The sequence below is a fragment of the Pristis pectinata genome, chromosome 37 (genome assembly GCF_009764475.1).
Source record: "Pristis pectinata isolate sPriPec2 chromosome 37, sPriPec2.1.pri, whole genome shotgun sequence".
NCBI lineage: Eukaryota > Metazoa > Chordata > Chondrichthyes > Rhinopristiformes > Pristidae > Pristis > Pristis pectinata.
Window position 1 is genome coordinate 12,587,194 of NC_067440.1, and position 20,136 is coordinate 12,607,329.

The following is a 20,136-nucleotide window of genomic DNA, read 5'->3' on the forward strand; positions in this document are numbered from 1 at the left end:
CCCTCCCTCCCTCTCCCTCTCCCCCCTCCCTCCCTCTCCCTCTCCCCCCTCCCTCCCTCTCCCCCCTCCCTCCCTCTCCCTCTCCCCCCTCCCTCCCTCCCCTCCCTCCCTCTCCCTCTCCCCCCTCCCTCCCTCTCCCCCCTCCCTCCCTCTCCCTCTCCCCCCTCCCTCTCCCTCTCCCCCCTCCCTCCCTCTCCCTCTCCCCCCTCCCTCCCTCTCCCTCTCCCCCCTCTCTCCCTCTCCCCCCTCCCTCCCTCTCCCCCCTCCCTCCCTCTCCCTCTCCCCCCTCTCTCCCTCTCCCCCCTCCCTCCCTCTCCCTCTCCCTCCCTCCCCCTCTCCCCCCTCCCTCCCCTCTCCCCCCTCCCTCCCCCTCTCCCTCTCCCCCCTCCCTCTCCCCCCTCCCTCCCTCTCCCCCCCTCCCTCCCTCTCCCTCTCCCCCCTCCCTCCCTCTCCCTCTCCCCCTCCCTCTCCCTCTCCCCCCTCCCTCTCCCTCTCCCTCTCCCCCCTCCCTCCCTCTCCCTCTCCCCCCTCCCTCCCTCTCCCTCTACCCCCTCCCTCCCTCTCCCTCTCCCCCTCCCCCCTCCCTCTCCCCCTCCCTCCCTCCCTCTCCCCCCTCCCTCCCTCCCTCTCCCCCCTCCCTCCCTCCCTCCCTCCCCCCCCTCCCTCCCTCCCTCTCCCCCCTCCCTCCCTCCCTCCCTCTCCCTCTCCCTCCCTCCCTCTCCCTCCCCCTCCCTCCCTCTCCCTCCCTCTCCCTCCCTCCCTCCCCCTCCCCCTCCCTCCCTCCCCCTCCCCCTCCCTCCCTCCCTCCCCCTCCCCCTCCCTCCCTCCCTCCCCCTCCCCCTCCCTCCCTCCCCCTCCCTCTCCCTCCCCCTCCTCCCTCCCTCCCCCTCCTCCCTCCCTCCCCCTCCCTCCCTCTCCCTCCTCCCTCCCTCCCCCTCCCTCCTCCCTCCCTCCCCCTCCCTCCCTCTCCCTCCCTCCCCCTCCCTCCCTCTCCCTCTCTCCCTCCCTCCCTCCCTCCCTCCCTCTCCCTCTCTCCCTCCCTCCCTCTCCCTCTCTCCCTCCCTCCCTCTCCCTCCCTCTCTCCCCCTCCCTCTCTCCCTCCCTCCCTCTCCCTCTCTCCCTCCCTCCCTCTCCCTCTCTCCCTCCCTCCCTCTCCCTCTCTCCCTCTCCCTCCCTCTCCCTCCCTATCTCTCCCTCCCTCCCTCTCTCTCTATCTCTCCCTCCCCCTCTCTCCCTCCCTCTCTCCCTCCCTCTCTCCCTGCCTCTCTCCCTCCCTCCCTCCCTCCCTCCCTCCCTCCCTCCCTCCCTCCCTCTCCCTCTCCCTCCCTCCCTCTCCCTCTCCCTCCCTCCCTCTCCCTCTCCCTCCCTCCCTCCCTCCCTCTCCCTCTCCCTCCCTCCCTCCCTCTCCCTCTCCCTCCCTCCCTCCCTCTCCCTCTCCCTCCCTCTCCCTCCCTCTGCCTCCCTCCCCCCTCCCCCTCCCTCCTCTCTCTGCCTTCCTCTCCCTCCCTCTCCCTATCCCAATCCCAGATTCCGGCTCCTGGCCGATTTCCCGCGCGCGTCACCCGATTGGAATCCGATGACGTCAGCGGCTGTTCGGCTGCACAAAGTTCCAGAGAAACTTTCCCGGGAGCGGCGGCGGCGGGAGCAGGTACCGGGGACGCGCACGGGCGGCGGCGGGAGCAGGTACCGGGGGCGCGCACGGGCGGCGGCGGGAGCCGGTACCGGGGGCGCGCACGGGCGGCGGCGGGGGGAGCCGGTACCGGGGGCGCGCACGGGCGGCGGCGGCGGGAGCCGGTACCGGGGGCGCGCACGGGCGGCGGGGGAGCCGGTACCGGGAGCGCGCGGGTGGGGTACGGGTACCGGGAGCGCGCGGGAGCCGCCCCGGGCCCTCCGCCCCTCTCCCGGCCGCCAGCGGGGCCGCCCCTGGTCCTCCGGGCCGCTGCTCCCCGGGCTGGAGTGGCGGGCCCGGCGGGCACAACGGAGCCGAGGGGCCCGTGATCGGAGCCCGGAGGGTCTTCTTTCCGCTGCAAACCTCCCCCCCACCCCCAGCCTCACCCCGCACCCCCAGCCTCACCCCCACCCCCAGCCTCACCCCGCACCCTCAGCCTCACCCTCACCCCCAGCCTCACCCTCACCCCCAGCCTCACCCTCACCTATCACTCTCACCTCTCACCCTCCCCCACCCATCACCTCCTCTCACTCCTCGTCCCCCTCACTCCTGACCCCCTCCCCCTCATGCCCCTCTCCCCCCTCATGCCCCTCACCCACCCACTCAACCCCCACCTCATGCTCCCACTCCCTATCCACACATCCCTCACCCCACCTCACCCCCCCCCCGTTTACTGTCTCACCCCACCAACCTACTCACCCCCTTCATTTGTACCCCCTTCCCCCATCCACACCTCTCCTGGTCCAAACCTGACTGCACCCCCAACACTTCCCCCCCAACTTTCCTCCCACCCCTATTGTAGCTGCACCTCCCCCTCCCATCCTCTGCTCCCTCCCTCTGACTGCTTCCTCCGTAACATCCCTGCCCTCAGCTCCTCTTCCCCGACCATTTGCGCCTCTTGCCCACAAATCCTCCCTGGGCAGTTTGTCTCCTCTCTGAGCTGGAATCTACCACCCTGCTGGGAATTCTTGGGCCCTCCGAGTTTCTGATCCCATTGCACCCTATCTGGTTCCCCCAGTTACCATCATCCTGAGTGGTTGTGCCTTGGCTGCAATCCTTAGGACATCATCCTGAGATAGCTCTCTTTAAGATACTTCTTCATCTCCATGCCTTGAAGCAAACTTCTTCCTCCTGTGATTTAGGGTCAGTTTTCATCCCCTTGGTGTTTCTGTCTGTGAAAGGTGTTCTGTTAATGGAATTGGTATTGTAATGTCTGATTTGGTGGTCAATGTAGACTTGATGGGACAAAAGGCCTGTTTCCCTGCTCAATCCCTCTGTGACTCTATGGTACCGAGTGTTGTCCTCTGCTCCAGAGCAGGATAAAACCAGGCAGGCTCACAGACTCCACGTCTCCCAGTGCTAGGAATCCCCTCTCCCAGATGTATGCCTGGGAGTCTGAGGTTGGGTGTGTTTTCGGCTAAAACACGGGCTGTGTTGGCTCCCATCAGTACTTTATCCAGGTCAAGAACTTTGCTTACTGTTACAGCTCACCACTGTTTGCTGTCACTTCAATGGATGTTGACGGGTATATTTACAGCAATGGTCAGATTTGGAATTGGGAGGAATCTAACTCCTCAGGGTTGGACCATCGTGGTCTGCCCAGAGGTTTCAGAGTCAGAGTGCAGACCCTTTGGCCCACTGACTCTGTACTGACCACCGAACGCCCATTTTATCCTCCTCGATACTAATTTAGCGGTACGTCATCAGCAAACAAAATTTTATGAAATCAAATTAGAGGAAAATTTTTATTTTATTGTCACCTCAGTTTTTTCTGCAGCATATTCTGGACCCAGAGCACGGTCCTAAAAGGGCGGTGGAGGTGGATTCAGTAGCAACTTTCAAATGTGAAAGGAAACCTGTTGTGTAGTGAGGGAGGGACCAGCTGAATCGCCCTTTGGGAGAGTTGAGTTGGTCCCGCTGCTCCTGTGTGTTCAGAGTTTGCTGGGAGCTGTGTCCGCTTGAATATCTGGGTGAAGGTTGCTGACGTGTGGGAGGAATGTTTGGTTCGGAGGAAGAGAGGGGCTGGAACTCGTTGAAGCGCGGTTGTTGTTGGGCTGCTTTGGATCCATGTAGCTGAATCCCACCAGCCCCACGATCACACTCGGTGTCCAGGGGTGAGGGCAGGAAGATGATATTGAGGTGAAGAACCGGCCACCATTGTAATGAAGGGCTGGGTAACCTGCTCCTGTTTGCTTCCTTGAACCTTCTCCAGACTGTTAACTCCAGACCCATGCACTCTGGGACAACCCTTTACCCTCTACAAACTTGATCTCATCCAAAGGTCTCCTGATCTTCCATCTGTGGCGGAATCCCTCTTCACTCATCGTACTGTGTCCACTTGCCCTTGCACTCGCTCCCGGTTAAGCAACTTCAAAATTGTCCTGTTCAGTTTAAATTCAGCCTGCTCTCCCTTCCTCCCACATCCGTGTGGCCTTGGTTCGGATCTCCTGCTAGCTTGCTCCCACACTGGCAGCTGTGCCTTCAGATGGCTGGGCCAAGAGCTCCGTAATTCCCTTCCTAAACCTCTCCTCCTCCTCGCATAGAACAGTCCAGCACAATACAGGCCCTTCGGCTCACAATGTTGTGCTGACCTTTACACCTCGCCTAAGACTATCTAACCCCTTCCTCCCACATATCCCTCTATTTTAAATTCCTCCATATGCTTATCTAGTAATCTCTTGAATTTGACCAATGTACCTGCCTCCACCACCGCCCCAGGCAGCGCATTCCAGGCCCCAACCACTCTCTGGGTAAAAACCCTTCCTCTGATATCTCCCTTGAACTTCCCACCTGTTACTTTAAAGTCATGCCCTCTTGTATTGAGCATTGGTGCCCTGGGAAAGAGGTGCTGGCTGTCCACTCTATCTATTCCTCTTAATATTTTGTACACCTCTTATCATGTCTCCTCTCATCCTCCTCTCCAAAGAGTAAAGCCCTAGCTCCCTTAGTCTTCCTCATAATGCATACTCTCTAAACGAGGCCGGGAAAACACTGCTTCCTATGAATGCAGAGGGAGTGTGAGGTCACTGGGTGAGAGTCTGACACACCCATGTTTGAAAACCTAGAACACTCACAGGACAGTCAAATGTGTGATGGGACATTGTAGAGGGAGCTCCACTGTGTGTCTGACCCCGGGAGTGTGTGACGGGACAGTGTGGAGGGAGCTTCACTGTGTGTCTGACCCCAGGAGTGTGTGATGGGACGGTGTGGTGGCACCCTTTCCAACACTTCCACATCCTTCCTATAATGAGGCAACCAGAACTGGACATGGTACTCTAAGTGTGGTCTAACCAGAGTTTTATAGAGCTGCATTACCTCCGGTCCTTATACCCTCCCCTCTGTGATCGAGGTTTTGGTCTGCTGACATGTATCTCGTGCCTCAGTGTCAAATGTAATGACATTCTTGTGAAGCCTCTTGAAGGAGTTATTGTTTCCAGTGAATCCCCTGAGGTGTGAGGGGACGATGCACCGGTATTCACAGCTCAACCCCATCGACCCCTGCCCTGGGGGTGTGACGGGATTGTGGTGAAAGTGTTTCAAGTTGCTAAAATCTGAACTTGCTAAAAGAATCCAGCTCTGGGGAACTAATGGGAACGGGTATGTCATCGTGGGTTCCAGGGCAGGTATAGCACAGGGTTAGACACAGCTCCCACCACACCGTCCCATCACACACTCCTGGGGTCAGACACACAGTGAAGCTCCCTCCACACTGTCCCGTCACACACTCCCGGGGTCAGACACACAGTGGAGCTCCCTCTACAATGTCCCATCACACATTTGACTGTCCTGTGAGTGTTCTAGGTTTTCAAACATGGGTGTGTCAGACTCTCACCCAGTGACCTCACACTCCCTCTGCATTCATAGGAAGCAGTGTTTTCCCGGCCTTTGTTCCTTCTCAGCTCTGTACCGTTATAAGGTAGTCTGGCACAGTCCTAGAGTTGAAAGACCTCGGTGCTTTGGGGAAAAGGATCCTGGAATCGCGGTGATGACCGGAGCTTCCCAGGCGTTGGTCAGACCACATTTGGAGTATTTTGAGCAGTTTTGGGCCCTATATCTAAGGAAGGATTTGCTGGTGTTGGAGAGGGTCCAGAGGAGGTTTACAAGCATGATCCTGGGGATGAAAGGGTTAACGTATGAGGAGTGTTTGGCTCTGGGTCTGTACTCACTGGTGTTCAGAAGGATGAGGGGGGATCTCATTGAAACCTACTGAATATTGAAAGGCATGGACAGAGTGGATGTGGAGAGGATGTTTCCATCAGTGGGAGAGTCCAGGACCAGAGGACACAGCCTCAGAATAAAGGGACGTCCCTTTAGAACAGATGAGGAGGAATTTCTGTAGCCGGGTGGTGAATCTGTGAAATTCATTGTCACAGACGGCTGTGGAGGCCAAATCATTGGGTGTATTTAAAGCGGAGGTTGATAGGTTCTTGATTAGTGAGGGCGTCAAAGGTTATAGGGAGAAGGCAGGAGAATGGGATTGAGGGGGAAAAGTAAATCAGCCATGATCGAATGGTGGAGCAGACTCGATGGGCCGAATGGCCCAATTCTGCTCCTATGTCTTCTGGTCTTCCCGGTTCACTCTGCTGTGGTCTGGCTCCGGTTTGTTGTGAAAGTGTTTTCCCTCTCAGAACCACAGAAGGACGTCTCTTGGCCCCTCAGAGCAGTTGTATTGGAGCAGGGGGGAGTCCCCTTGAGTGAAAAAACCCTCTCTCTTCCCCCTCGCTCATTCACGCTGTAGCTGCCCTGCCTCGTGACTGCATCTTCCTGTCTTGGTCCCCTTCGCCCTAGTTTGATTTTTCCATTGGCTACCAGCCTCGGGGGAGAGTTCCCGGTTTCCCTGTGTGCGGGAGAGCCCCTTGACACCGGTCCGGAACAGCTGGCTGGAATTTTAAGGTCCTGCCCCCTTCCACCGGAGATAACAGTTTCCAAATTTCTCTGTCTATAACGGTCGGAGCTGCTGGTGACATCCCTGCCCCCTGCAGAGGCAGAGGGGGGCATGGTGGAAATTCTGGAGTCCTGAACAGGAGGGAGGAGGTGGGAGATCTCGGGGTGGGGGAGCTGGCGATGTGGTCGTAGGAGGGTCGAGGTGGGAAGGGAGTCACAAACCAGGCATCTGACTTCTCGTGTTTGCTTCGTTGGGTCCGACACTGGGCTTGAGATCTCTGCTGTGGCCATCGGTCCCTCAGGGGATCTGAGCTCCTCCCGTTAGCCAATCGTGGCTGCTGTTGACAGGTCAGAGGTGGTGCTGCTGGGGGAGGGTGGGGATGCTGGGACCCTCTCCTTTGAAATAGATTGATTGGGATCTTCCTGTGTACTGTTCCAACTCTCCACTGCTGTCCAACAAATGACGTGAGATCAACCGTTTAAAGAAAGTCCCAGATTGTTGGAGGATTCACTCCAAAATCTGAAGGTGAACGGTCCCAGTTTATCCAGGCCACTCCTTGGGTGACGGATCCCACACCCTGTATTTAGAATAAAAACACTCAGAAGTTCTCTTGGGGCCGATTGCCTTTTTTTTCCCAATTAACCAATGTCTCAAAAGCATCAGGATCTTCCTGTGAGCGATGTAGGACCCCTGGGATTCCTACACTGAGCAGCGACGAACTCACGGGGTCTGGTTATCCATCGGGACAAACCTTCCCCGGGCAGCAATCGTTCCCAATCCAAGCCCAGAATTCCTGGTGATAGGTACCGTTGCCTCCGTCACTGCTGCAAGAATTCCCCATCGATCCCCTTGGGAATTGCTTTCCTGACCCAGTGTCAGGTCAGGGCTCGGATCCTGGGTCAGAAGCAACAGGTCAATTTAAGCAGAGACACAGAAGGCTGCAGTTACTGGAATCTGGAGCAATGCGATTTAATATACTTGTTAATAGTATAAATATAATATTAGTAAATAATATAAATGTTAAACCAACATTTAAATATTTCCAATTATTTTTTGGGAAAAAAGTATTGAATAAATTAGCCCAGTTTGAAAAGTTTTTTTAAATGTTTCTGCATGTTGAAGCCATTTTAAAAACTGTTTAAAAATCTGCATGTGTTTTGATGTGATGCTAAACTTCACTCCCAGCTTTGCTTAGAGTCTGAGTCACACAGTGAGGAAACAGGCCCTTCGGCCCAACCAGTCCCTGCTGACCAAGATGCCCATCTAAGCCAGTCCCATTTGCCTGTTTTGGGCCCACATCCCCCTAAACCTTTCCTATCCATGTACCTATCCAAGTGTCTTTTAAATGTTGTTAATGTACCTGCTCAACCACTTCCTCTGGCAGCTCGTTCCATTTACGGACCACCCTCTGTGTGAAGAAGTTGCCCCTTGGGTTTCTTTAAATCTTTCTCCTCTTGCCCTGCTTCCTGGCAGGGTCCATCCCAGATATCCCAGGTCTGGCCATCTGTCTGTTCTGGGCCAGTGATCGGGGCAGATGCAGTCTGGTGTCCCAGTCTGTATCTCAATCCCCACCAGTTTCTGGAGTGGGGCTGGTGTGCAGGGTGTGCATCCAGAGCCCCCTGTCTCCTTGGTTCCGCACTGGACGTAGACTTGCCTCGGGGATCCCATAGTGTGGAGTGGCTGGATTAGAATTCCCGAGGGTCTGTCTGCTGAGGAAAGATTCAGGGAAGTACTGGCTGGAGTTTAGGAGAAGGAGGCAGTCTCAAAGTGAGATTGATGGGCTGCTACTCTGGGCAGGAGAGTCCAGAACCAGGGAATGGGACATTTGGAATTGAGAGTTGCTTGGATCTTGGGTGTGAAAACTCGGAACTAACCCCCCCCCCCCCCGACACCACCAAAGGTACTTGCAGGGAGGGTCCAGAGGAGGTTCACAAGAATGAAAGGGTTAACGTATGAGGAGCGTTCGATGTCTCTGGGCCTGTACTCGATGGAGTTCAGAAGGATGAAGGGGGATCTCACTGAAACCCACCGGATACTGAAAGGCCTGGACAGAGCGGACTTGGAGATGATGTTTCCATCAGTGGGAGAGTCCAGGATCCCAGGGCACAGCCTCAGAATAAAGGGACGTCCCTTTAGAACTGAGATGAGGAGGAATTTCTTCAGCCAGAGGGCGGTGAATCTGTGGAATTCGTTGCCACAGAGGGCAAGTCATTGGGTGTATTTAAGGCAGAGATTGATCAGTTCTTGATTGGTGAGGGGGGGGTTAAGGGTTACGGGGAGAAGACAGGAGAATGGGGGTTGAAAAAAAATCAGCCATGATTAAATGGAAGAGCAGACTCAATGGGCCGAATGGCCTAATTCTGCTCCTATACCTTCTGATCTCTGGGTGGTCCTGGTGGTTCGTTCCCCCATCTCCCCTCCTCGTGAGCCAGTGGAGATAGACTGACCAGTTGTCTTAGAACGGGATGGGCTGTTGTGACTACTCTGGGTTATATGGTTGGCCTCAGGACCCTGTACTCCTGGATTGTCGGGGGTTAAAGTTTCCAGAAGCTCTTCCCCCGCGGACGGACGGGAGCTCGGGGCCAGGATTTGGGAGCAAGCAGCTCTCCCCTTTCCTGCCTCCCTCCTCCGCTTCCTGCTCACCGGCTGTCAAAAGGTAGCCGGGGCAGTCGACGGGCCGGTGGTCAGGGGTCAGCGGCTTTGTCCTGCTCCCCTGCGAGAGGCTGGATGGGCCGAACGGCCTTTTCCCAAGGAAGTCTGCTGGACGAGGGAGCTGGACATCGGGAGAAAACTCTGTCCTCCTGATTGCAAACTTCCGCAGTTTGAACCACCTGCTTCCTGTTCCTTGAAAACAACACGGACTAATCAAAAGTGGAGATTTTTTTCCCCTTTGCTCCTGCTCCCTATTCGCCCCCGTTCCAGTTGGCTCCTTATTAGGTAAAACTGTGGCTCTCTCGGCCTGGATCCTGTGTCTCCAGAGAGCTTCTGCTCCCTCTGAGTGTGTCTTTGTGTGTGCACAGCGCCTTCCGGGCAGGAGGGGAGAGCTGGGAGCACCATTTCCCCCCTCTGGACCAGGATAACATCGGTGAGAAAGTTGTCTGCAGTTCTCTGATGCTTTTTCTCTCTCTCTCTACCTGCGAGGTTTGAGGGAGAGGTGAGGGAGGGTGGAGGGTGCGCTGGGACGAGGGAGTGCGGGAGGAGGAAGTTTCACCACTCGTATCTGAATCTCGGCCGTGTCCCGCTGTTCTGTCCTCACCCCCCCCCTCCTCCAGCACTTCCCTCCCTTGTCTCTTCCCCCCCCCCCCCCCCCCCAAATCAGGACATGAGTGCTGACTGTGGCTGGTGGTTTTATTTTGGTCTGATTAGCCCACCCTCTCCCCTCCCCAGAGCCCCCGGTGATGTCTGGCCCCACGTGGCACCCCCCGAAGACCGGCGGCAGCGCGGCCGAGAGTGCTGCCCCTCCCCTCGGGTTCCGGCAGCCAAAGGTCGCCCCCCCGTCCGCCCTCAGGACCAAGGACGAGTCGCTGGAGCAGAATGGGGGGTTGAACAGTGGAGGAGGGCGGGGGCGTTACCCGTCCCCCCAGTCAGGTACCGGGAGAGGGGGTGTCGACAATCTGGGGGTAGGGGGGGTGTGGTGTTGGGTCCCTGGAGCCCGCCCTGTGGAAACACCGGGAGATCTGACCCCTTGTGTCCCCTCCGGGACGGTGACGTTCACTGCCCCTCCCTCGGTGCCCCAAGGAGATGGGGGTGAAGCCCCCCCCACCCCACCCCCCCCAGTGCTGGAAAGGACAGGAGTAGGTCCCAGTGACCATGACGGAATGCTCCCCACCCCCCAGGGCTCCACACTAGCTGTTTGCCAACCCCTACCCACCCCCACCACCACCACTGGAGCCGGTGACTGCAGATTGTAAATGTCAACAGCTGTGGCTTTTGTTTTCCCCCCCCCCACCTCCCAACCAAGCCCACTGGAACCAAGATCCCAGGGTGGAGGGGGGGGGGGGTGGCGGTGGTGGTGGGGTAGTGTGGGTCTCTGTCCCAGGGCGAGGCTCTCTCCAGGCTGGCGGTGCGAGGGTTAAGCTCGGCTCCCCGCCTGCACAGTGCCTCTGGTGCTGCGTGGATACCTTCCCTTACAAGGACATGTTCTCCCAGCCGTCTGCCTGTCCAACCTGCCCAGCTGGAGTCTGAAGATGGGACAGAGCTCAGGTGGGACCCCTCAGCCTCCACCCCCCTCCCAATACAGGACGGGCTGACCCCGTTTAAACTGGGGGCTCTGGGTGTGCGGTGGGGACCGGGTGGGTCTCTCCCTCTGTCGAGTGGGGCCGATTCTCTGCAAGCCACTGTCTCGTTTCCCTTCCTCCCTTGCGCACCAGGGCTGGCCCCCACCAGCTGCTCCGAGGACCCCAGACTGTCACGGCCCTCGCTGATCACATCCAACGAGCATCGCTACCCTCCAGGGCCGGCGGGACGGGAGGCGGGCATCCAGGCGTCCTGGAGCCAGGCACAGCCACAGGTGGCCCACGAGATCCAGGTAAATCCCCTTCCGGCAGCCGCCAGTCTGCTTCCGGGGCTCGGGGTTGGGAGGATTTCAGAGCAACTTTTCCCCTCTTCCTCGAATTCGGGCACAGATTAATTTTTCGTAGAATCATAGAACAGTACAGGACAATACAGGCCCTTCGGCCCACAATGTTGTGCCGACCTTTAAACCTCGCCTAAGACTATCTAATCCCTTCCTCCCACATATCCCTCTATTTTAAATTCCTCCATATGCTTATCTAGTAATCTCTTGAATTTGACCAATGTACCTGCCTCCACCACCGCCCCAGGCAGCGCATTCCATGCCCCAGCCACTCTCTGGGTAAAAACCCTTCCTCTGATATCTCTCTTGAACTTTCCACCTGTTACTTTAAAGCCATGCCCTCTTGTATTGAGCATTGGTGCCCTGGGAAAGAGGCGCTGGCTGTCCACTCTATCTATTCCTCTCAATATTTTGTACACCTCTATCATGTCTCCTCTCATCCTCCTTCTCTCAAAAGAGTAAAGCCCGAGCTCCCTTAGTCTTTCCTCATAATGCATACTCTCTAAACCAGGCAGCATCCTGGTAAATCTCCCCTGCAGCCTTCAAGCTTAGGGAATCAGTTATGGCCAGAACACAGACCAGTACAGCACAGGAACAGGCCCTTCAGCCCATTGTGTCTGTCCTGACCGTGATGCCAAATTAAACCAATCCCATCTGCCTGCACGAGGTCTGTATACCTCCGTTCCCTGTGTGTTCATGTGTCTGTCTCTAAATGCCTCTTAACCGCCACTGTCCTAGCTGCTCCCACCACCACCCCAGGCAGCCCGTTCCAGGCACCCACCACCCTCCCTGTTTTTTTAAAAAAAACTTTTCCTGCACATTTCCCTTAAACTTTCCCCCTCTCACCTTGAAGCTGTGCCCTCCAGTATTTGAAATTTCTACCCTCTGACGAGCCCTCAGTGCAAGGGTAGATGTGTCTTTCTTTGTCCATTTTGTTGCCCCGTGTGGTGAAGGTGCCCCCTCGGTGGTGTTGGCGAGGGATTTAGACATGGGGACAATAAAGGAGCAATGAGATATTTCCAAGCTGAGATGACGTGAGACTTGGAGGGGAACCTGTGGGTGGTGGTGCTGCCCTGCGCCCACTGCCCTTGGTGGGAGAGGTGGCGGGTTTGGGAGGGGACCTTGGAGTAGCCCGGCGGAGTAACTGCTGTGCTTTCTGTAGATGGTGCACACCGCAGCCACTGTGCGCCGGCGGTGGAGGGAGGGGGTGTTTGGGGGGCGGACGGGGTGCCAATCGAGCGGCTGCTTTGTCCCAGGACTGTGTGGAGCCACACTCACCCGGACAGGCAGGGGGCTGTCCCGTCACACTCCCGACCCGTGCCCTGTGGATGGGGGAAGGGCCCTGGGGTGTCAGGGGGTGAGTCACTCACTGCAGGATCCCTGACCCCTGACCCGCTCCTGAGCCATGGGGTGCCCGGTAATGAACCCTGGCAGTCAGTCGCCGTGGGAGGGGCAGTACCAAAGGGGGTGTCCTCATTTGGTCAAGTCTTTCCCTGGAAAAGATCTCGCCGCCTGTACCTGGAGGGAGAGCGGAGGGGTGGGTGGGAGGGTGGGGGCTTTGCAGTGTGGGATCTTTCTGTGCCCACAACAATGAGCCCTGGGGCTCGGGCTGCAGTGGGTTTTGGGGAGGGGGCGGGGTGCTGCCTGTGTCCGAGGGGGTTTGTACGTCTTCCAGTGATTGGGAGAGTTTGGGCTCTGCTCAGACAGGAGGCCTGTCCCACACGCAGACACTGCCCCACCCCCCCCACCACCACTGCTCCGTGCCTGATGACTCTGGTCTTCCGGCAGACCCGGCCCCAGGAGAAGACGATGAATCGGCCGTCGAGCATCGATGCGGAGATCGACTCGCTCACCAGCATGTTGGCCGACATGCAGAACAACTCGCCCTTCCACCCCAGGCCCCGGCAGGTAGAGGGGGCGGGGGAGGACGGGATCTGGGCTCCTCAGCCGCGCGGAGTTCGGCTTGGCCCCAGCCTGGGGTCACTGGGGTCGGCTGGGCGTGAACCCGGAGCTGGGAGGGGTCTCTGGCGTGGGGTCAGGCACGCGAACTCAGTGTGATCTTGGTTGGGTGGCGAGGTCACTGGGGTCAGGCATGTGAACTCGGTGTCACTGGCGTCGGGTTGCGTGGTTGCCGGGGTCACTTGCGTCGGGAAGGTCACTGGGGTTGGATCGTGGGGTCATGGGTCAGGTTGTGGGGTCACTGGGGTCGGGTTGCGTGGTTGTCAGGGTCACTTGTGTCGGGAGGGTCACTGGGGTTGGGTTGGGGAGGGGGATTGTTGTCCTGGGGTCGGCGAGCCCACAGGGTTGGGGTGACTTTGCTGGGACTCTGGGTTTGGGGTGTGTGTGTGGTGACTCTGCCCTTGCTCCGTGTTTTCCAGAACTACGACAACAGCCTGGCCCCCTACCATCCCCAGCCCCCCCCTCCCCCGGCCCCCGTGCCCCCTAAACACGCGCCCCCCTACAAACCGCTGGCTCAGTCCCCGGTCACTGCGGCGACCAGAGCCCCCGGGCAGCCTGAGGCATACCCTGGCCCGCGGCCGGTCGCCTATGGCAATGCCGGGGCCTACCCATCGCCCGGTGCCCCACGACCCTACCCGCAGCCTGTGGCCGCCTCCTACACCACCGCCTCCACCTCGGCCGGGACCCCCTTCAATGTCCAGGTCAAGGTAGCCCAGCCGGTGCCCAACTACACCCAGCCGGGACGCCAGGCCGAGCAAGCCTATGGCCCGCCGCCCCCCCGCCAGGCCCAGGCCCACCAGCTCCCTGAGCCCCCGTATCGTGCCCCACAGCCCAGGTACCCCGAGCCCTCGTACGCATCGGCTCCTGAGCCCCACCCCCCGCCGGCCTCCCCCAGCTGGTACCCAGCCACCACCCACTTCTCCGGAGGTCCCGCCGGCCTCCCGGACCCCCACTACGGGCCAGAGGGGATGTACGGGCCGCGCCGGCCTGAGCTCGCATTCTACGGGGCCGCGCACAAGCCGCCGGGTCAGTTCCAGCACTTTGGCGGCAAGAAGGGGGCCTACGGTGAAGATCTCCCCCCACCACCACCCCCTCCCACCGCTGCAAACCTCCCCAAGGTAAGGACCAGAGCGCTGATCCCACAGGTCTGTGTCTGTAGTGCTGAGCTTCCCGAGAGCAGCGTTCCGAGGTACATCGGGCACTGGGACAGGATCCCTCTGGGACAAGGAAGCAGGGAGCATAAAATGTAGGAGCAGAATTAGGCCGTTCAGCCCATCGAATCTGCTGCCCCATTCAATCACAGTTGATTTTTTTTCAACCCCTTCTCCCTGTAACTCTTAACCCCCCCCCCCCTTACCAATCCAGAACCGATCAATCTCTGCCTTCAGTACACCCAATACCCAATGATTTGCCCTCTGTGGCAACGAATTCTACAGATTCACTGCCCTCTGGCTGAAGAAATTCCTCCTCATCTCAATTCCAAACGGATGCTTCATTCTGAGGCTGTGCCCTGGGATCCTGGACTCTCCCACTGACGGAAACATCCTCTCCACGTCCACTCTATCCAGGCCTTTCAGTGTTTGGTAGGTTTCAATGAGATTCCCCCCCATCCCTGAACCCTGTGGAGTACAGGCCCAGAGCCATCAAACGCTCCTCATCCGTTAGGCCTTTCATTCCCCTATCGTTCTTGTGAACCTCGTCTGGACCCCCTCCAGGGACGGCACATCTTTGAGGAGGGGGAATTGAGAGCTGAGGGTGCAGGCAGCTGAGGGCATGCCCACCAGTGGTGCAGTGACTGCCATTGTATTGGGAATTGGTTTCTTGTTGTCAAGTGAAGAACTTTTGTCTATGTGCCATCCAAGCAGAGCATTCCGTACATCAGTACATGAAGGTGGTATAGGGGAAAACATGTAGTGTTACAGTGACAGAGTGTGGTGCAGGCAGACAAATAAGGTGCAAGGGCCACGACGAGGTAGCTTGGGAGATCATGTGTTCACCTTTAGCGTCTGATAACAGCGGGAGAGAAGCTGTCCTTGAGCCTGGGGGTACGTGCTCTGTATCCGACAGGAGGGGGGGAGAAGAGAATGACCAGGGTGGGAGGGGTCCTCGGTTATGTCGGCTGCTTTCCCCAGGGAGCGGGAAGGAGGGAGGTTGGGGTGGCATACAGGGAAGAGGGAAGCCATGTTAGGGGGAGGGGTGAGCAAGGTATCTGTGGGGAGGGGGGAGGGGAAATTGGATGGGACTGGTGCGGGGGTAGGAGGGGGTGGTGGGTCCACAGTGAGTCCTCACCTTCTGCTCTGCACAGGTCTCCTACGGGGCTCTGGGAGGGGCTCAGCCCCAGGCCAGCCGGCCAGAAGAGGAGCTCGATCGAATCACCAAGAAACTGGTCCATGACATGAACAACCCCCCCTCCGAGGAGTATTTCGGTGAGTTTCCTAAGGGGCTGGGAGATCGGTGGAGGAAACACTGCGATAGTCACAGAGTGAAGCTCCCTCCACACCGTCCCGTCACACACCCCCGGGGTCAGACACAGGGTGAAGCTCCCTCCGCACCATCCCATCACACACTCCCGGGGTCAGACACAGGGTGAAGCTCCCTCCTCACCGTCCCGTCACACACTCCCGGGGTCAGACACAGGGTGAAGCTCCCTCCTCACCGTCCCGTCACACACTCCCGGGGTCAGACACAGGGTGAAGCTCCCTCCTCACCGTCCCGTCACACACTCCCGGGGTCAGACACAGGGTGAAGCTCCCTCCACACCGTCCCGTCACACACGTCCAGTACAGAGACTGAAGTGCATTTTGTTGGCAGGACGCTGTGCTCGATGCGGGGAGAACGTGGTTGGAGACGGGACAGGCTGCGTGGCGATGGAGCAGGTATTTCACGTGGAGTGCTTCACCTGTATGACCTGTCACTGCCGCCTGCGTGGGAGGCCGTTCTACGCAATCGATAAGAAGTCGTACTGCGAGTCGTGTTACATTGTAAGTACCCGGGTCCGCTGCGTTACATCGCAGCACGTACCGTGATCCCCACACCCGTGATCAGCCGTGTGAGACGTCGCTGTCTCTGACGGTGATGCTGGGCTCAGCCCCAGTTGTGCCCCGATGCTGCCTCCTGGAGGCCACTCCTGTAACTGCTACTGGCCCATTGCAGGATCCCCCTAAACCTTCCTGTAGTGGGTGCTTTCAACGGGACCGGGAAGTGTTTGACTGTCGGACACCATTGGGGACCGGAGCCCTTTCCCTCCCTCCCACCTGCTCAGTTCCCTCCCTCCCTGGCCTGTTGTACTGCTTCACAAGTTAACAAATCCATGCCGACTTTCCAGAGATTGGAAAACCGGTCTGTCTGAAGCCCTCGATTATGGCTGTACCTCAGAGGGGCAGATCCCTCTCCGAGGGAGGAAATCCCTGCAGCTGGTTGGATTGAGGGCTGTGGGATCCTCTGTGTGCTGTGCCAATAGGACTTTGGAGTTTGTACTTGTCACATGCACCAGAATCTCAGGCTTCTGCGAGGGTCCCTGGAGTAAGTGGGGTGTCACTGGGTGTTCAGTTCCCACTGGGAGCCCCAGAGCTGTGACCCTCATAGCTGCCCGGTAATCCTTTTTCCGTGTCCCACCACAGAACACCCTGGAGCAGTGCTCGGTCTGTTCCAAGCCCATCATGGACCGGATCCTGAGAGCGATGGGCAGAGCCTACCACCCACAGTGCTTCACCTGTGTCGTGTGTCACCGGTGTCTCGATGGGATCCCATTTACGGTGGATGCCACCAGCCAGATCCACTGCATCGAGGACTTCCATATGTAAGTACGGCAGAGCTGTGGGACAGATATAGAGTGAACCCCCTCTGTGCTCTTCCTCCCTCACTCCTGGGGCAGGGCTGGCACAGGACAGATACAGAATAAACCTCCCTCTGCACTGCCGTGTCAAACATTCCCAGAGCAGGGACACACACTGAGTAAAGTTTCCTCTGTGATGTCCTGTCATACTCCCAGGTCACGGATAGCGTGCGTTGATACAGAGTGAAGCTCCCTCTACACTGTCCCATCACACACTCCCGGGGTCAGACACACGGTGAAGTTCCCTCTACACCGTCCCATCACACACTCCCGGGGTCAGACACACGGTGAAGTTCCCTCTACACCGTCCCATCACACACTCCCGGGGTCAGACACAGGGTGAAGTTCCCTCTACACCGTCCCGTCACACACTCCCGGGGTCAGACACAGGGTGAAGTTCCCTCTACACCGTCCCGTCACACACTCCTGGGTCAGACACAGGGTGAAGTTCCCTCTACACCGTCCCATCACACACTCCCGGGGTCAGACACAGGGTGAAGTTCCCTCTACACCGTCCCGTCACACACTCCCGGGGTCAGACACAGAGTGAAGCTCCCTCCACACCGTCCCATCACACACTCCTGGGGCATGGTGCAGCTGTGACTGGGGATCCTGTAACAATTTGCTGTGAATGTTCACAGCACCTTGCCCGGGAGGCCATTTGGCCCGTCGTATGTGTCCCTGCTCTTTGGGTGGTGCCAGCTCTTTGCCTACCCTTTCTGCCTGGATCTCTGTGTATTCCCGGAGCGGAGTGTCTGGGCTGAGGTTTCCGGCTGGGATGGAGTTTTCCGCACTGAGGGCTCTCATGCTTCTTGTCTCTGGCAGGAAGTTTGCTCCTCGCTGTTGTGTCTGTGCCGAGCCGATCATGCCCGAGGCGGGTCAGGAAGAGACAGTGCGGATTGTGGCACTGGACCGCAGCTTCCACGTCACCTGCTACAAGTGTGAGGTGAGGAGGGGCTCCCAGGGTGCGGGCCGAGGCGTCGGCGGGGGGGGTTTAGCTTCTGATGGAAGGCAACTTTACGAAGCACCGGGTGGGGGCTTACGGTGAGAGGAAGGAGTTTTAAAGAGGTGCGAGGGAAAGTTTTTTTTTACACTGTGGTTGATATCTGGAGCCAGAGGAGATGGTGGAATCCGAGACGATTTGAGAGGCATTTAGACGCTTAAATCAGCACGGCGTAGAATGGTATGGTCCGAATGGGCTCAAGTGTCAATGGCAAAAGGGTCAGCATAGATGTGTGGGCCGAAGGGCCTGTTTCTGTGGTGTACAGCTCCTCCCAAAGGTTGGAGAGTTAATCGGTCACTGTGAGCTGTCCCCGGTGTGTGTGGGAGGGGGGTAGAATCTTGGGGGGGGGGGGGGGCAATTGATGGGAATGCGGGGACGATGGAACAGGATCAGTGTAAGTGGGTGATTGACGGTTGGCACAGACTCGATGGCCCGAAGGGCCTGATTCTGTGCTGGATCACTCTCTAATTCTTCCCGTGTTCCCCTCCGGTCCCTGGAGTTGCCCAGAACCTGTCCTGGGGGGGTCACCCCCAACCCACGGGGTGTAGAGGGCTTTAGTAGACCCAGGGCAGCACTTGTGTGTGGAATGCTCCCGCTGCTCTGGCTGAGGGTGGACGGGCCGGATGCGGCAGGGGTTCGAGCCCCACCCTCCCTCAGCCCCTCCCCTCACCCCCACCTCCCCCACTGACCGAGGCACAACTCTCTGGGTAGCCTCGAGCGGGGATGACACTGTCAGGGTTGTGTCCTGCAGACAGGGGGGTTAAACCGAGGTCTGCCCCTTCCCGTGGGGGGGGGGGGGGGTAAAGGACCCCACGCTGCCATCAGGGGAAACCCGTTACCCGCCCGTGGGATCTTGCTGTGCAGCAGAAAGTGAAGGTGGTGAGGGGGGGTTAGAGGAGCACAGAAGAGCCATTCACCCCTCCCTCGGTGACATTCTGCCCTTTCTCCCCCCCTAGGATTGCGGATTCGTCCTGTCCTCGGAGGGCGAGGGCTGCGGCTGTTACCCATTGGACGGACACATCCTGTGTAAGAGCTGTAGTGCCCGGCGCATCCAGCACCTCTCCTCGAAGATCACCACCGACTGCTGACAGCCCCGGGGTGGGCGACGGGATCTCCCGCTCACACCGGGGCTCCCAGAACGCCCCCACCCCCATCCCCCTAACCTGCCCCGCAAGGTGACGGGGCAACTCCTCCCACCGCACCTCGGGGGCATCTGCTCCTGTCTTCCACCAGCCCCCAGCTTGTGCCGTGGGGTGGGGGGGGGGGCTGAGGAAGAGGCTGGATATCGAACACTCCAGATCGTAGAGCCTTCCCCCTTCGGGGTAGGAGGGTGCTTCAGACCACCAGTCTCCCCTCCACTCCCCATTCCCCACCCCCCAGCACCCAACCTCCTGCCTCTCGCTGAGGGAGGGCAGGCTTCGATCATTGGCCGTGGCGTCGGGGAGACTCTCCGTGTGGAGCGAGGGCTGGGGAGCTGGTGAGGGGGTGGTTCTCGGCTGCCCTGTGCCAGGCCTGGCTCGACGCAAGAGTTTGTGACTCCTGATTAACCGAATCATTAAAAAAAAAGCACAAAGCAAATTCACCCGACTCTGTGTCATTGATGTGGGGAGTGGACCGGGGTTTCTCTGCCTTCAGCTCGGCCCCCTGCTCGGTTTCCTGGGGTCAGGAGTTGATCTGTCCCTCTGTCTCTCTACCTTCACCCTGCTCACACTCTGTCCAACCAGGGTCAGACTTTCACAGTGAACGGCAGGGCCCTGGGGAGTGTTGTGGAACAGAGTGACCCAGGACTACAAATACATGGTTCCCTGGAAGTGGCGTCACAGGTAGACGCTGGCCTTTATCAGTCAGGGCACTGAGTACAGGAGTTGGAGGTTATGTTGCAGTTGTACAGAATGTGAATGAAGCTGCAACTAGAGGACTGTGCACCGTTTTGATTGATCTGTTACAGGAAGGATGTCATTCGGCTGGACAGAGTGCAGAAAAGATTTACAAGGATGTTGCCGGGATCCGAGGGCCTGAGTTATTGGGAGAGGTTGGGCAGGCTAGGACTTTATTCCTTGGAGACTGAGGGATGACCTAGAGGTGAATAAAATCACGGGGGGGCATCGATAGGGTGAATGCACTCAGTCTTTTTCCCAGGGTTGGGGAATCAAGAACTAGAGGGCACAGGTTTAAGGTGAGAAGGGAGAGATTTAAAGGGGACCTGAGG

General features: G+C 58.4%; 1 protein-coding gene across 6 annotated transcripts; it reads left to right on the forward strand.

The window, feature by feature from the left end:
• Positions 1-1,497: 1,497 nt before the first annotated feature.
• Positions 1,498-19,505, forward strand: trip6 (thyroid hormone receptor interactor 6). 6 transcript variants are annotated; one of them, XM_052044613.1, is made up of 11 exons: positions 1,512-1,718; positions 9,942-10,142; positions 10,925-11,082; positions 12,919-13,038; positions 13,509-14,207; positions 15,395-15,515; positions 15,901-16,070; positions 16,710-16,888; positions 17,750-17,870; positions 18,884-19,040; positions 19,081-19,505. In XM_052044613.1, the coding sequence occupies exons 1-10, from the start codon at positions 1,577-1,579 to the stop codon at positions 19,013-19,015; spliced, it is 2,043 nt and encodes a 680-aa protein (XP_051900573.1). In that variant the 5' UTR covers positions 1,512-1,576; the 3' UTR covers positions 19,016-19,040; positions 19,081-19,505. The 6 variants fall into 6 exon arrangements, with proteins under 6 accessions (XP_051900576.1, XP_051900573.1, XP_051900572.1 ...); XM_052044615.1 differs by lacking the exon at positions 1,512-1,718 and adding exons at positions 2,710-2,812; positions 9,575-9,639 and having other exon boundaries at positions 18,884-19,505; XM_052044616.1 differs by having other exon boundaries at positions 1,498-1,648; positions 18,884-19,505.
• The last annotated feature ends 631 nt before the right edge of the window (positions 19,506-20,136 follow it).